Raw genomic sequence first — 18,274 nt, 5'->3', positions numbered from 1 at the left:
ATCATGTAACGACTTTAGTAAACAAGAAATCACAGATTAATAACTCTCCAACTAATGCTTAGGCTCAAGTCTCTCAAGGTTGTAGCGTTAGTTTGAGTTCCTTCCTTCAAGCATGTTACAAAAACTGATTTTTTTCCTTTGTGATTACATGTGAATTCGTAAACGTCAACTACAACCAAGCATAAACCAAAGAGCATATCAAACTTCCATCAATGTTTGTAGCTTTCTTTACCAATCATGCAATTAAAAACCAAATCCTCATCATTGTATTGGAAGGTACTCTAAGATACAAACACACAAAAACGACTCTTTTTGGGTTTTTTCAAAACTTTTTCTAACTTTTTTTTCAAATTTCGTATTTTTCTTTCAAAACACATTAAAACAATTCAAAACACACTAAAAACACTTCAAAACAGTGAAAAACAACTCCAGTGATGCTAGGTGGTAAAATCCCATGAAAATCATGTAAAAAACAGCTTGTTTACCCCCCCACACTTAAACCAAACATTGTCCTCAATGTTTCAAACATAAACTCACACGCAAACAATCAAAACAACTAACAAACACAACAATCATGGCAAAGTAAAAGCAATAAAGAGAAGGGGTTAGGACTGCACCATAAGGAAAAACATTAGTAACAACAAAAGGGCCAATCCATTTAGAACGCAACTTACCCAGAAACAAACGAAGGCGGGAGTTGAAGAGTAACATTTTCTGCCCTATAGAGAATGTATAGCCACGAATCATCTTGTCATGGGCCGCCTTTGTTTTCTCCTTGTAAATATGAGTGTTTTCATAAGCCTTATTCTGAATCTCTTCAAGCTCATTCAATTGAAGCTTCTATAAATTCCAGCAGCATTAATGTCCATATTGAATGTCTTGACTGCCCAATGTGCACGATGTTTTAACTCAATGAGAAGATGACATGGTTTCCCATAGATGAGCTAGAATGGTGACATCCCAATTGGTGTTTTGTAGGTTGTACGATACGCCCACAATGCATCATTCAAACGCAAGCTCCAGTCCTTCCGAGTTGGTCTAACCGTCTTCTCCAAAATCTGCTTGATTTCCCTCTTAGAAACCTCGACTTGCCCACTTGTTTGTGTATGATAAGGTGTTGAAACCTTATGCGTGACATTGTACTTCTTGAACAGCGCCTCAATGGTTTGATTGCAAAAATGGGAACCCCCATCACTTATAAGTACTCTTGGCATTCCAAACTTTGCAAATATATAGTTTTAACAAAATCTGCAACCACTTTAGAATCATTAGTACATGTGGCTTTTGCTTCCACCCATTTCGACACATAATCCACAACAAGCAAAATATAAAGGTAACCATGTAAGGAAGGAAAAGGACCCATGAAATCAATACCCCAAACATCAAAGATTTTGACAGAATAGATAGGATTCTGTGGCATTTGATATTTTGCACTTATATTGCCCGTTCTTTGACAACGATCACAAGTCATACAAAAAGTTCTAGCATCCTTAAAGATAGTAGGCCAATAAAATCCACATTCTAAAACTTTAAATGATGTGTGTTGTATGCCAAAATGACCACCACATGCATAAGTGTGACAAAAAGTTAAAATTGAATGAAACTCCGAATCATGAACACACTTACGAAGAATCTGATTAGGCTAATATTTCCACAAATAAGGGTCATCCCAAATATAAAACTATGCATCCTTTTTAAGTTTATCACATTGGTGCTTGTTTAGGGTGTTTGGAACTTGTTTAGACACTAAATAATTCACCAAATCAGCATACCATGGCTCACTTACCATAATGGATTACATCTGCTCGTCTGGGAATGCTTATGGAATAGGTAATGGATCTTCATCATGCACCAAACGACTCAAGTGGTCAGCCACCACGTTTTCACTTCCTTTCTTGTTTCAGATTTCCGCGTCAAACTCTTGGAGAAGTACCATCTAGTGAATAAGCCTTGGCTTGGCCTCCTTCTTCGTGAGCAAATACTTCAAAGTTGCATGATCGGTGTAAATTATAACTTTAGTTCCAAGTAAATAAGAACAAAACTTATCTAAAGCAAACATAATAGCAAGAAGTTCTTTTTCAGTGGTAGAGTAGTTCAATTGAGCATCATTCAAGGTTCGAGAAGCGTAATAGATGACATGCGGCTTCTTGTCTTTTCTTTGTCCCAAAACAACCCCTAATGCATAATCTGAAGCTTCGCACATAAGCTCAAAGGGAATGCTCCAATCTAGTGGGACTATGATAGAGGCCGAAGTTAGCATCTCTTTGAGGTGATTGAACGCCTTCTCACACTCATCATCAAACTTGAATGGCACATCCTTCTGTAGGAGTCAGCATAGAGGTTGGGAAATCTTTTAAAAATCTTTGATGAATCACCTATAGAATCATGCATGTCCAAGAAAAGAACAAACCTCTCTCACCAAAGTAGGAGAGGGTAAGTAGCGTACAAGATCTATTTTTTATTTATCAACCTCAATTCCCTTTTCTGAAACTATGTGACCTAAAACTATGCCTTGTTTTACCATAAAGTGACATTTTTCCCAATTCAAAACAAGGTTAGTTTCGATGCATCGTTTCAAGATTAATGTGAGATTATCTAAACAACCATCAAACAAATCACCAAAGACACTAAAATCATCCATGAAAACTTCAATGATCTTCTCAATAAAATCTGAAAATATACTCATCATGCATCTTTGAAACGTGGCTGGTGCATTACATAAACCGAATGGCATTCGACAATAAGCAAAAGTACCAAATAGACAAGTAAAAGTAGTATTTTCTTGATCATCTGGAGCTATAACAATCTGATTATATCCCGAATAACCATCAAGAAAGCAATAAAAAGAATGACCAGCTAACCTTTCAAGCATTTGATCAATGAATTGCAAAGGGAAGTGATTTTTTCCTTGCTGTGGCATTGAACTTCCTATAGTCAATGCAAACTCTCTAACTTATTTGGATATGAGTGGGCACAAGTTCATTCTGTGCATTCTTCTCCACTGTGACTCTAGATTTCTTTGGAACAACTTGAACAGGTGAAACCCAACAGCTATCCGAAATCGGGTAGATGACTCCATAATCAAGAAGCTTGATAATCTTCTTTTTCACAACGTCCATCATTGGAAGGTTGAGTTACCTCTTGAGTTGGTTTAGCCCCCTCCTCTAAAAGTATGTGATGCATGCAAGTTGTAGGGCTAATTCCCTTAATGTCGGCCAACGTCCATCCAATGGCTGTTTTGTGCTCTTTCAACACCCGAATCAGTTTCTCCTCCTCCATTGCCATCAGTGATGAAGAGACTATGACGGGGGGCAAAATCTCTTTATCTCCCAAAAAGACATACTTTAAATGATCCGGCAATGGTTTAAGCTCAATGATGGGTGCCTGAATCACTAAAGGTAACAACTTGGTAGTAGATACGGGAATTGGAATTGGGATTGGAGGCTTACCAATATGTTATGGCAATGACTCAAGGGCAGCAACCATCTTGGCATTTGCTGCAGGGATAGGCTCGGCCATATTGCATTTAAGCCCAATTCCTTGTGCAATGGTTGTTTCAAGGGCATCCTCATTCAAGGAATCAAGATAATCATGCGCCAAAGAATCAAATACATCAATAGACAAACAAGAATGATCATCTTTAGGATACCTTATAGTTTTAGAAATATGAAAATCAATAATCTCACCATCAAATTCCATTGTTAATGTCCCTTTGAACACATCTATCTTGGTGCGGGCTGTTTTCATGAAAGGTCTTCCAAGTAGGATCAGCAAGGGTGTAGAATGGGCCAAATCCTCCATCTCAAGCACATAGAAGTCTGTTGGAAATATTAAGTTGTTAACCTGCACCAAAACATCTTCCAAAACTCCTTTTGGATATGCATTAGAACGATCGACTAATTGAATTATAACACCATCGTTTTTAAGCTCTCCTAAGTTCATAGATGCATAAATAAAGTATGGCATGACATTAATGGAAGCACCTAAATCCAACATGGCATGTTCAAACTTGGTATTTCCAATAACACAAGGGATTGTAAAACTACTTGGATCTTTGCATTTAGGTGGTAGTTTTCTTTGCAAAACAACAGAGACATTTTCACTTACCTGAACCACTTCTTTGTTCAAAATCCTCCTCCTTGTTGTACAAAGCTCTTTTAAAAACTTAGCATACCTTGGAACTTGCTTTATTGCATCAAGGAGTGGGATATTGACTTGTACCTTCCTGAAAGTCTCTAAGATGTCTTTTTCATTCTCTTCATTCTTAGATTGCATAAACCTGCGAGGGAAAGGCACATTTGGTGGAATTAGGTTAGAATGGGTCGAATTTGGAACAACCTTACCTGAAAGTGACAGTTTAGAAGCCTTGAAAGGCTGTGGCATGGTTTGTTCCACCTTTGCCGTGGCTTTGTCCACTTCATCATCTTCGAGCAGCAGTTTTTCGTCCCCTTTTTGACTTGATGTGGACATGTTTGGCTGGGGTCCAATTTCTTTACCACTTCTCAAAGTGATAGCCTTGGCAGTTTCAAAACCTTCTTTTGGATTGATAATGGTTGAGCTAGGTAATTTACCTTCTTCTCGAAACTGCCCCATGAATTCTGCCATCTGCCCAATTTGCTTCTTTACTTCACCCATCTCCTTAGCTTGATTTTGTAATCCCTGAGTCAAAGAAGTTAGTATTTGAAGAACTTTATCATTGTCCAAAGACGAACCTGAATTTGATTGGACAGATTGTGTTGGAAGTTGTGGTGGTATGAATGGCTTTTGATAGAGCCCGGGAGGTGGCTGTCTACATCCTCTTTGTTGTTGAGGTTATTGAGGCTCCCTCCACTTGAAGTTTGGGTGATCTCTCTAGCTCGAATTATAAGTGTTAGAGTATGGATCATTCCGTGGATGATTTTGGCCTTGATAGCCCACGACATTGGCACTTTCCCATCCTCCATTCTCTATCAATTGAGGGCATTGATCATTGAAATGACCTTGCATAGAGCACACACCACAAATTGCCACACCTTGCACTTTGCACTTTGGATCCATCGATAACCTGTGATACAAGAACAGTGAGATTAGCCAATTGAGATTGAATTTCAGAAATTGCACTTACCTCATTCACTTGTTGTTGCTACCGTAGGGGGGGTCTCTTCCTCCAACTCCTTCATATTTTTGTGCATTCATGGCTCGATTTGTAATTAAGATCTTTGCAGCAACTGGGTTCTTGTCAACCAAAGCACTCCCGCTAAAGCATCAAGCATTTATCTCTCAATTGGAAGAAGTCCTTTGTAGAAATATTGAATTAAAAGCTCATTCTTCATCTAATGTTGTGGGTAGGATGCAACTAACGTCTTGAAATGCTCATAATATGCTGGAAACGATTCTCCTTGGTTTTGTTGAATGCCACTAATCATTTTCCTCAAAAGAATGACTCTTGTAGTTGGGAAATTTTTCTCTAGGAATGCTCTCTTCATGCTTTCCTAAGAAGTAATGGTTCCAAGTGCTAGTTCATAGAGCCAATCTTTAGCCTTGTCCATAAGAGAGAATGGAAAGGCTTTCATCTTCAGAATATTCCCATCCACATTGATTGGTGTCATACTTGAGCATACTACTTCAAATTCCTTCAAATGCTTGTTTGGATCTTCCATGGACAGCTCGTGGTATTTGGGAATATGATGCAGAAAGCTTGACTTCAACTCGAACTCATCAGTTTTTCCTTGAACTACCCTAGGATATTGAATGCATAGAGGCACGACATTGTCCAATCCCGAGGTTGAAAGTTCTTTGATTGTTCGATTGTCCACAGCCATGTCTTGTTCATCCTCTTCTTCAAATTCGAATTCAGAACTAGAATTAGGTGGACTGGGTTCTGGATGTCTCCTCTTTCTTCTCAACGTTCATTCAAAATCGTCGTCAAACTCCAATATATGCTCACGAACAGGTTGAGAACTACGAGTCATAAACTAGTATCTAAAACAAATAAACAAAACAAAATAAAATCAGAAACACAAGAAAAACAAAAATAGAAACAAAGGGGAGACACACGGCAATAACTAGGGAAAGATTAGCAATTTTGTTAATCCCCATGAACGGCGCCAAAATTTGATGTGAAATATTATAACACTCAAATTAAAACCCTATGATTGTAGTATATGAAAGTAGGGATCGTTTTAGGCCAGGGATTAGAAGGGCCGCTAATCTACACAATTTAAACTCTAAATCACTAAACTAAACTTAAAAACACAAAATAAGACTCTTATGACTCAAAACTGAAAAAATTGACTTAAAACAGCACAACTAAGTGAAATTGACTCAAAACAAGAACTAAAGACTGATTTGGACGAAAATTAAACTAAACTTGACTCAGAATACTAAAGGGTTTTTTTGACGAATTTAGACTTAAACAAATAACTTGCAGAAACAAAGTAAATAAAAACGAAATTAGGTTGAATTCAAGGGTGAAAAACTAGCTAGAGGGTCCTTCTCCACACATGAAACATATGCACACAAATTGATTTCTAGTATTGTTTCTTTAAACCATGAATGACAATGACCCAAATTAATTGTGAATGCACTAATTAACTTTCAGATTTTCCTAGGTTCATTGAATTGAATGGACAACGCATCGCAACCAAATTATTCTTCTCAAGTTCCCTATATGAACAGCATGATAGAGATACATATCAAAGATCATTAAGTTCTATGAAAATCATAAGCATTGACAAGACATTCGTAACTATGAACTGCATGATACTCCTGCCAATAATTTACTTAACACGATTATGACTAGCAATCTCCACTACTTATAAATATAAGTTCATAACGATTAGGTGAAATTCTCTTATATTTTAGCATTAAATCCCTGCATGCAAACTAAGCATGCATCCCTAATAAACACACAAGAATAAGTTCTCAATAACACAGATAAGTAACTCACATTCATGCTTTATGAAACAATAACTGAAGGTAATCAATTCATATAAAACATATGTTCATGGCTTCGAATTCATCTCTAACTAAAAAGGAATTAGTTCCTCATGTTCATAATAATTGAAAAGCAAAGTAAAATAAACATGGAAACGAAATGAGGGAAGAAAGAACTCTGAAAGTCTCTAATGGTTGCAGGTGGCTTGCGGCACAACCCTCATCTTCTCCAATGGAAGCCATGGCAAAGTCTTCTCTCCTCTAAGGCTGCGGCACAAGGTATGAATTTTTTATTTTAGGCTCTTTTGTCTGTGTGTTCTTATGCAGCAGAAAAGATGTATATATATGCTAGGGTTTGCGGCACCAACTCCTTGGAGGACAAGGATTGGGCACGTCCCAATCCAATAGGGAAAAGGATTAGGGTTCTGGCATATTTTAGGACTTCTAGAAGAAGAGGGTGCGGCACTTATTTAGGGATTCTAGAAAGAATGTGTTGTGGTAGGTTCCTAAGCTTCTAGAATAGGGAAGAGGCGCCACCTTTATAAGGGTTCTAGAAAGGGTGGTGCGGCATAAGTTTAGGGCAGGGATAAGCTTTCTAGAATGGATGCTTCTAGAAAGGCCTTCTAGAAATCAGATAAGATTTTAGATAATGCTCATTCCTTCTAGCTGATTACTCATCTTCCGAGACTTGAATTAATTTCTCCATCTCTTTGGCACATTACTAGCCTCATTTGATCTTCAAAAACGTCCATTCTTTATGCTCCACATGCATGCAATCCATTCCAGCCCAAAATCGCTCTAAAATGCTCCAAAATGCACTTTCTTGCCAACTTAGCCAATTGGACCTATAAACACACGAAAATAACTTAAAACACTCTAATAAGCAAAAAATAACTAAGTAAATATGAAGAAACAAGCTAACTAAGTCGTATAAATATGATCTTATCAATCACCGATGGTAATGCTTTGCTCAATAGGATGTTAATGGGTGATTGAACGACTGATGGTTCTGGCTAAAACTTTCGGATATGAGTGGTTCTCCTGAATAGTCTATCTAGTTTGAAAGTGATACGAAGTGTTTTAAGGTAAACACGAACCCAAAGTTGACTAAAATGCTTTCCAGTACCAGGAGGTGAAACTAAGATCATGGTCGAAATCGATGGTAATCGAGACATCGATCGAACGAAGTCTAGAATGAAGAATTTTGCCAAACGCTCGAAGTATAGTCCTCTCGGACTGGTGACGAGTAAGTTGATCAACAAATACCAAAATGTCATCATAGTCTCCATATGTACATGATGGGTTGTACTGGAAATCCATGGTGACATACGTTCACTTCCATTTTCATCCCCAATGGGTCCCCGACAACCCAAAAAAGACAACCATGGAAATTTCTTTAAACCTCCAAACAAGACTAAACGAAGATTGAGATAAGCCTAATGGCTTCCATCTCACCACTTTCACCTATAAGTAAATTAGATATTCCCTCACATATTCAGTGATAAACCATTCATATAGTACTAGTAATAAAATGGATGAAAATAGTGGTACAATTTAATACTGCCAGCATGTATGGCATACGTTGAAATGTAAGCTGACAATACTCACCATGGAACGAACGCTAAAGTAAAATTAATTCTTCGAAGAGAAAACGATAGTGGGATATGGATAGCTCGGATAAAGGTAAGTTGTCCAAGGGATTTATGATTAAGAGCATCAGCTCTGGGTCAAGATTAGGATGGTTCACATCATGCGGTTCCAATCGTCAAGAGGCACACATGTTACTCAATCCTGCTGCATCAACATGGAGCCAAACATTTAATAATACACCACCGCAGAATTTGAAAGGTGTAAGAACTACGATCGGATAAGACAATACTCCGTTGTCAGAAACTTTGTTCACCGTCAGCATCACAATATGGTTGACTGGTTTCTTAGCCAAAAAGGAAGTAAGTCTAAGCTCAAAGAATAGTTAAGAACTGCATATGGGATTTAACAAGACCAAAGAAGTTTCGTATTTCACAACTTCTTGTGAGGATTTTCAATTTCCAACGGTCATAACCCTTTTGGAAATTGATGGGAATATCGTCTGCTACCAAAGAACTCTTAAGAAAAGTATCTACTCTAAAATAAATAAAAAACAACGTTCGAAGAATTTGACATACACTTGACATTCGATGTTTAATGAACCTAACCTCGTGGTTGGAGTAAGCAAGATCCGACTCTACCCGCAATTCCTAAGGAACGCATGTTACAGAGTGGTATCGCCACTTCGGATTTGCAGCTGGTCTTAACTAGACGTCCCCTTATTGAGATTTCTAATTCAAGTCACTTCCATGTAACACCAACTCTGCCCGAAATTCCTAGGGAACACATGGTGTAGAGTATCAGTCCGATGTCGAAAGTCGTCTAACAATCCATCACGTCACCGCTAAGGCACAATCCAGACACGAAATTTCTTATTCTTCAATGGGATGTGACTATTCATGCAGAATGAGAGTTGCACAACCGTGCCGAATGACAACAAATCCCAAAAGTGGTGACATTCAAACGATGTCATGATCGACACACCACTACAGTAACAAAAGATCCTAAGTATGCTCTGAACCAATCACGCTCTGATACCAAATTGACATGGTCGACCCTGATATCCTCTAAATACCAAGGTAGGCACGTGCTTGTCGACACCCAAAGATGACAAAGCCATATTAGAATGCATGAGAACTAGAAAGAAATAACTAACATGAATAAAAATTGTAAATTTAATTATAATGAATATGCAATTGTGGAATGTGTTCAAAGCATACAACTAATCTGAGACACTAAATAGGAATAATATAAAATTGAATGAACAAAGAGATGGGTCCTACACCGAGAGGACTCGAAGATGCCAATGTGGGAATGCCTTGACGCCATGATTGTACGCCTTGATTCTAAGTCCTGAGGGTACGCAAAACAAAACATGAGTGGACCAAGTTGATATATAAGTAATATTGAAACAGTTATTCATCAATGTACTAACACCCAAAGTTTATGAAAACTCAATAGTATAATATGTAATAGGTTTTCTGAAAACTCTAGCATGCCATAAAACCTTTGTATAACATATATCATAAATAGTCTGCTAAATAATAGTATTAGTATTGCCCGAGGGCATATAGAACTCTTCATTCGCCCGAAGGCCTTCATTCGACCCGTAGGCCCCTACATCGCCCAACCGAAGCCATAAAACATGTTTTCTCATGTATGCATTTCTAGCAATTAAAACATGCATTTTGGAAGGGGTCCACTCACAAATATTTCACCGTCGAAGAGCCATGCAAACTAGAAAGGACGAAAATGCCATAAACAATTGCACCTAAGCACATAAAGGGTCTAATTAATAAAACTCTACCATAACAATTGAATTTCGAGAAATGAATGTCATAAACGGATTCAAGACGTCGAAAAACATAAGGAAGGACCTCTACCCCTACATGTCGCCACGGGGTGGCGACCCCGATGGTCACACGCCACCACGTGCCATTTTGCATCGCAGGAAAGTTCGCCAAAAAGGTCGCCGACTCCGCAGTGGAGGGCGGTGGAGCACAGTACCTCTAGAGGAAGTGCATGTGCTCCATGTGCAGCTTGGGTTCTGGGTTGGGCCGACGGTTTTGGGCCACAAGGTTGGGCTTAAGATTATTGGGTCAGGCTTGTGGTTCAAGTATAGGTTTGGGCCAAAGCTTGGGTTGGGTTTGGGTTAACTTGGCCCAAAAAGTTGGGCCGGCCTAGGTGAGTGGATCGGGTTTGGCCTAAATCCAGGTCGGGTTGGTCGATCTCGTTTAAAAAGAAGGTTGGAGCTCTTCTAGCTCCGTTCAACCTCAAAACCTAACTAAAACCTATCATGTAATATACCAAAATGAAGCCCAAGGAACAAGGAAGAGATTTGTTCCAATTTCAAGAATTGTGGTGGCCGGAGTTGGCCGAAAAATGGCCTGAAAGCCACAAGTACTAGCCAAAATTTGGGTTTAGCTCCTCTGAGGTGTTTCTTCGTAGTTTGACATCCAAAACACACCATCATGATAAAAAATGAACTACAGGGACTAAAAGAAAAGTATTTGGAGTGTTTTTAGGCTTACCCAAGTCGGAAAAGTTACAAAATCATTCGAAGTTACGTCGGGGAAGTTATTCTCATCAGAGCTTCGAGTTAGAGCCTCTAGACTCGATTTTCCTACGTAACAAAGCTCAAGTTCGAGCTAGTGGGGTCTAGAGGGTGAATGTGGTGGTTTTCCAGGTGCGGTTTTCCCCCATGGCACCATTTAGTGCTTACCGAGAAAGAAGGGAGAGAAGTGAGAGTGAGAGTCCACATGAGAGAGAAAAGAGGAAAGAAAGGGAGAGAGAAAGTGGAGTTGGGCCCAGGAACAAAATCAAAGGGTGGGCCTCCCTTGGGCACACCAATTAAGACCTAATAGTAACATTTCAAACAAATATCCTACAACCAAAGTAAGATTATCAATTTACCCTTTCGATTCGCCAAAAACTGGGCAGGATTGTCATAAGCTAACCCAAAAGAGCATGTGGTGAAGTGTCCAAAAGCTGAGAATACTAGAAAACTTGTTACTAAGAGATGTAATACAAGCCACTACTACTGCTCGTTCCTCTCAAGATGATTTCTTTGTTGCCTTGTTCTGCATCTAAAAACCAAACTCATCAAGAATAACATGACAATTGGTATATTTACAAAGTCTATAAGCCAGTGTTCTAAAAATTGACCTAGGCGGCACCTAGGTGCTGGAAGGCAGCCAATCGCCACGCTTAACTTCTAATCGGCTACAAAATCGGAGAGTAGATTAGGCGAGCATTGGATGGGACTAAGCGGAGATATGCAAGTCTGGGCGAGGCTAGGCGGAGCTAGGTGAAGACTAATCGAGCTTATATGAAGACGTCGGAATCTGCAATTTTTTTTGTTGCAAAGTCGACTTTGCAAAGAAGAAGATTGTTCCTAACCTAATTTGCACAATTCAATTAAGATGGTCCCACCATCTTTTATCTATAGCTGCAACGTTTTCTTTGAAATGGTCCCCACCATTTTTTTACTTTCCATTACGTTTTCTTTTATACTCTTTTCCGTTACTTTTGATTCTTTTATTTTTATTTTTTTGTTGTAATGTTTTATTATTATTTTTTAAAGATCATACCATATGTATTTTTATTATGTACCTAAAAATTCTTATCCATGAATTTCAATCAATTATAATTTCTTGTAAGTGTCAATATGCACTTATTTACAAGATATACAAGAAGTTTACCTAAATCAGCCTAGCCCGCCTAGCCGCCTAGACGCTAGGCGCCAGCCTGCTGCCCGACTAGCGCCTAGCGTTTTTTAGAACCTTGCTATAAACAGATAATAGACTTGCAGCCAATTGAAGAACATGTAAAACCATTTGCAAAGTTAATAGTTTTGAAAAAGTTAAAATGGAACTCAAACCAGTGTTAGCAATAGGAAGCCCTTCACCATTGACCACTATGATTCTTTTATTTCTTTCAAAAGGAGCCACCAGAGTCAAATTATCCAAATCAGCTGTCATATGGGGTGTAGCTCCTGTGTCCAGTACCTAGTTTGGTTGTGAAGAATAAGTAAAGCTGATGCGAAAATTAACTTAACACAGAAATTAAACCCTCTTGTATCAATTGTAGTAAAGAATGTAAGTAGGGATCGTTCTGGACCAGGGATTAGGAGGGCTTAATAATAACCTCTAAACTGACTTAAAACATATAAACAAAGTTAAAAACACTAAACTAGACTCAAAGAATTCAAAACAAACTCAACACAAACTGGGCAGATTTGGACTCTAAACACACTTTTGGACGAATTTTGGTTTCAACTTGGTTCGAAATACTTAAAAGCACAAACTAAATCAGTTTCTAACTAATATGACTCGACAAGGTAAAGGGGGTTTTGGTTTTGATGAATTTGAAAACAAAACAAGTAAATTAAAGAACTAATGAAATCTGCACGAATTTGAGTAAATTGAATGGATGGAAGGCTAGCTAGGAGGTTCTTTTCCACACATAACACACTTGCAAACAAAACGATTTCCAGTTACTTTTCAATAAACTACGAATTCTCAACGCCCCAGATTAACTGTGAATTGCACTAATTAACCCTCAGATTTTCCTAATTTCATTGAATTGGATGATTGCATACAACAACTCAAAGCATTGCCCACAAGTTCCCTACATGAATTGCATAATAGAGATACAAGCAAGAATCATTAAGTTCTATGAAAATCATAAGCATTGACGAAACACTTGTAACTATGAATTGCATGAAACTTATGCCAAGAATTTACTTAACACGGTTGTGACGAGCAACCTTTATTACTTGTGAATATAAGTTCATAACTATTTGGTGAAACTCCCTTATATCCTAGCATCAGATTTATGCATGAAAATTAAGCGTGCACTCTCAACCAACATACACAAATCAGTTTTAATTCAAATGGATAAGTAAATAGAATTCACAACTTATGAATCACAACTGAAAGTAATCAAATCATATTGCAAGCATGAACATGGTTTCGAATTCCCCCCCCTAGCTAAGGGGTGTAGTTCCTCATACTCACAAAGCAAAGATAAACAAATTTAGACATTGAAAATAAAAGAATGAAAACACCTAAAAACGCTCCAACAATCCAACTTGAATGGCAAGCACGTCCAAGGCTCCTCCTTCTTCTCTTTGTTGTGGCACAAGTGTCTAGGATGTGTATGGATATATGGAAAGGTTAGGAATGTATTTAGGATTGGTGAATGTCTCGGCCAAGGGAAGGAAAATGTATTTGTGTTTGTGAAATGTGGGATTTATGGATGTATGGATGGAATGGATCTCATGGCATGGAAAATGGAAGTGTATGGAGATGTGTTTGAACGTATGGATGAAATGGAATGGAGCTCACGGCAAGGGACTTGTGTTTGTGAATGAAGCTCTTTTTTTATGGATCAAGATTTCCTTAGGAAGGGGAATGGTGGATGTATTTATAGGCTAAGGAGAGGACCACTTCAATTCCTTGCATGTGCAGTTTGTATGGGTGTGTGCTGTCCATGTTTCCCTTTACATTTGCACACACATGACCTCCATCATTTCAGCCATAAAACAAAAACATTTTCTGCCATTTACACCCATGTTCTTCATCATCTAAGCCACCAATCCACCTATTTTCTGCCCATGTGCCGTGTGTTACCATGTGATGTGTATTCTTTGCTTTCCCATGTGTGTGTGCTACCATGTAATCATCATTTCCACATTGTACTAGCTATTACACTTGCACACACATGTTCTTCATCATTTCAACCACAAAACAAACACATTTTCTGCCCTCCAACCTGTCCATGCAGTTTGCATGTGTGTGTATGTGAGCTGTTTGATGTCTCCTCCCTTTGCATGTGTTTGTGTTGTCACCTTTGCACAAAAAGACCCTTACTTTGCCGTGGGTTTGCATGTGTGTGTGTTGTCCATGTTTACCTTTGCATTTGCACACACACATCTTCATCATATCAGCCACTAATCCACCTATTTTCTGCACATGCCAAGCTGTCCATGGTGTGCCTTTCTTTTTGCCCATGTGTGTGTGTTTCCTTTTACATTTGCACATTTGCACACCCATGTTCTTCATCATTTCAGCCATTAATCCGCCCATTTTCTGCCCATGCCAAGCTGTCCATGTGTGTCTTTTTCTTTGTCCATGTGCCGTGATGTCCATGTGTGTGTATGCATGTTGTCTTATCATGTGCACACACATGCTCTTCACCATTTCAGCCCAAAATCAACACATTTGCACACACACATGCTGATTTCCAACCTTCTAATCTTAAAAAACGTCCATCCTCATGTCACTATGCTTGCACTATCCAATCTTGGCTAAAAAATGCTCCTACATGCACCAAAATGCACTTTCTTGCCAACTTTGTTATTAGGACCTACAAACACATGAAAATAGCTTAAAAATACACAATTGAGTAACAAATAACAACATAAATGCACAAGAACAAGCTAACTAAGCCGCATAAATATGCTCCTATCAAATTCCCCCACACTTAGCTTTTGCTAGTCCTCGAGCAAAACAACATAAACGAAACAATAAAACAACCTAAACCTTCCAACATTTGCCTCAGGGATTTTTAATGAAACATGACATTCCAAGATCATCACTTACATAGATTTAAGCAATCCTTACCCTCGAGCATATGTAATCATAATCACCATTCACTAGTTCACATTTAATCAATTAAAACAACATTTTGAAGGTAGTAACATGCCTTAGAGAATTCTCTCAATTCCTTACTAGATACTCTCTATTTTCACACACATTTTCTGACTACACACCCTACACGAGTTATATGTGAAAAGATTGATGTAAACATGAAAGACTAGTCCTCACATATGTTACAACAAAGAAAGCAGTTTCTGGAGCTAATAAGCATGTTTAAATATGATCTCATGAATGGAATGCTACTACTTAGATGCGAGAACTAGTGACACCATATGCTCATACCAAATTCAAACTCCACAAATTGAAACACATAACACTCAAGATAGAAGTCAAGGGTTGCAACACGGCTTGGGAGTAATGGCTAACAAAGGAAGGATAGGGGGTCGCAAACGTTCTTAGAGTGATAGCAAGCAAAGCAATGAAATCGTCACTTGGAATTCACTTTAGAATGCATAATCAACTTTTAAATACAAAAGGAAGATTCATGCAACACTTGGGGCCGAATTCAATATTTTTGGACCCTTTCTTCAACAAATAACACTTTAAAGCTCTTTTCCACAACTTTTCTTCTTTTCATTCTATTTTCCACGAATTTTTCTTTTTCTTTTTCTTTCCTACCCATGCCTTATTAAGGACTTTGGCACACACACACAACAAGAATCACTTCCCCTACACTTGTTTTCTGCAATACATTAATAAAAAGGAATTCATTTTGAGTCATGCTTTACTACGCTTCAAGAACAAGGGTATGGATGGTTCTAATCTAGGCTAGGTGAGGACAGTGTGGGTTAACAAAGAACATAGGCTACACAAGGCTCAACGGGGTTAAACTTAAACATATAATGAAGTAGGATACATGGCAGTTTGGCTTTGGTGGTGGTCACTACACAACTTCATCTTGAATATGTGTTATGCAAATCAATAGCATGCTTTGAATGAAATGGGCATGAGTTCTAGCATTTGGAACTAAATGATGAAACGCCTTCTAAGTAGTAACCAAGAAAAGAATAACGAGATCATGCAACGACTTTAGAAAACAAGAATGCACAGATTATTAACTCTCCAAATAAACGTTTTAGGCTCACGTTGATGCGATGAAAGTTAAGCACTCAAATTAAACCCTCTTTTGACAACTGTAGTATATGTATAAGTAGGGATCGTTCTGGACCGAGGATTAGGAGGGATTGCTAATCTAAACTAAACTGACTTACAAAAAGAAACTTAAAAACACTTAACTAGACTCTATAGACTCAAAACACTTAAAAACACAAACTAAATCAGATTCTAACTAATTAGACACACTAAAGTAAAGGGGGATTGGGTTTTGGACGAAAATAAAGTAAAACAAAACAGAAACTAGAACTAAACAGATTTGCACGAAATTGGTTGTTTTGGATGGATGATGGGCTAGCTAGAAGGTCTTTCTCCACACATGACACACTTGCATACAAATCAATCTCCAATTGCCTTTCAATAAACTATGATGCTCAACACCCCAGATTAACCGTGATGCACAAATTAACCCTCAGATTTTCCTTTACTCATTGAATTACATGAATGCATGCGACAACCCAAATCATTCTCTAAAAGTCCCGTATATGAATGCATAATAGAGATACAATTAAAGATCATTAAGTTCCATGAATATCATAAGCGTTGACGAGGCAATTGTAACTATGAATGCATGATACGTTTGCCAAGAATTCAATTAATGCGATTGTGACAAGCAACCTTCACTACTCATGAATATAAACTTGTAACGATTAGGTGAAACTTATTTATATCCTAGCATCAAATTCATGCATGAAAACTAAGTATGCATCCTTAATAAACATACACAAATCCGTTATGAATAAAATAGATAATTGAATTGCAATCACAACTTATCAAATCACAATTGAAAGAAATCAATTCATATTGCAAATATATTCATGGTTTCGAATTCTCCTCTAGCCAAAAAAGGTTTAGTTCCTCATACTTGCAATTAAACAGAAACAATTGAAATTAAACATTGAAAACCAAAGTAGAATACACCTAGAATGCTCCAGCAATCCAAATTGAATGACTAGCACAACTCCAAGCAATCCTCTTTCCTTGCAAATATGCGGCACCAAGGTGTGAGTGATGAATGGATGGTCTCTTGTGGTGGTGGATGGATATAGGTGAGTTATGGTGAAGGGTGGATGTATTTATAGGCTAGGGAGAGGAGTGTATGGAGTTGTAATAAGTGGATGTAATGGTTGTAGTGGGTGAGTGTTGTGGTAATGAGTGGATGTAATGGGTGTAGTGGGTGGATGTTTGGTAATGAGTGGATGTAATGAGTGTAGTGGGTTGTGGTAATGAGTGGATGTAATGGGTGTAGTGGGTGGATGTTTGGTAATGAGTGGATGTAATGGGTGTAGTGGGTTGTGGTAATGAGTTGATGTAATGGGTGTAGTGGGTGGATGTTTGGTAATGAGTGGATGTAATGGGTGTAGTGGGTGGATTGAGTGGATGTAGTGGTAGGTGAATGGATGTGTTGGGTGAAATGAGTGTGCTAAAATGGTTATTTATATGGAGAGGATGATGCACAAACTTCAAATTTCGTCCATTCCTTTTGCTCTAAGCATATACCATCCATTCCATGCCCAAAAATGCTCCAAAATGCACTTCTTTGCCACATTAACCCTTTGGACCTACAAACACACGAAAATAGCTTAAAATACTAAAATAACTACGAACTAACAACATAAATGCCAAGAAACAAGCTAACTAAGTCGCATAAATAGGCTCCTATCAAATTCCCCCACACTTAGCTTTTGCTAGTCCTCGAGCAAAACAAAACAAACAAAACAAAACAAAACAAAACACAACCTAGACCTTCCAACAATTGCCTCAGGGATTTTTAATGAAACATGACATGTTAAAAATCATCATTCCCACAGATTTTGGTCATCCTTACACTTGAGCACATACTTATAGTCACCACTTACTAGTTCACAATTAACCAATTAAAACGATGTTTTGAATGTAGTAACATGCCTTAGAGAATTTACTCGATTCCTTACAAGATACTCTCTATTTTCACACACATTTTCTGACTACACACCCTACACTAGTTATATGTGAGA

The 18,274-nt window shown here is 38.1% G+C and overlaps 1 protein-coding gene across 1 annotated transcript; it reads right to left on the bottom strand.

The window, feature by feature from the left end:
- Nucleotides 1-3,081: 3,081 nt before the first annotated feature.
- On the bottom strand, nt 3,082-4,943 carry LOC139193069 (uncharacterized). The gene is made up of 4 exons (XM_070816026.1): nt 4,713-4,943; nt 4,108-4,659; nt 3,484-3,843; nt 3,082-3,384 (listed from the first exon to the last, which is right to left on the bottom strand). The coding sequence occupies exons 1-4, from the start codon at nt 4,941-4,943 to the stop codon at nt 3,082-3,084; spliced, it is 1,446 nt and encodes a 481-aa protein (XP_070672127.1).
- Nucleotides 4,944-18,274: the final 13,331 nt, after the last annotated feature.

This window comes from Malus domestica, chromosome 16, assembly GCF_042453785.1.
Source record: "Malus domestica chromosome 16, GDT2T_hap1".
NCBI classification, from domain to species: Eukaryota; Viridiplantae; Streptophyta; class Magnoliopsida; order Rosales; family Rosaceae; genus Malus; species Malus domestica.
This window is presented reverse-complemented; position numbering and strand designations above follow the sequence as displayed.

Bases quoted from the DNA above. Each gene is read 5' to 3' on its own strand.
- LOC139193069 (XM_070816026.1), bottom strand. From the start codon at position 4,943: ATGGAGGATGGGAAAGTGCCAATGTCGTGGGCTATCAAGGCCAAAATC. The intron at 4,660-4,712 runs GTTCGTCTTTGG...TCTTTGACTCAG, and splicing joins ATCTGTCCAATCAAATTCAG to GGATTACAAAATCAAGCTAA. The intron at 3,844-4,107 runs GTAAGTGAAAAT...GTTTTGGTGCAG, and splicing joins TGAACAAAGAAGTGGTTCAG to GTTAACAACTTAATATTTCC.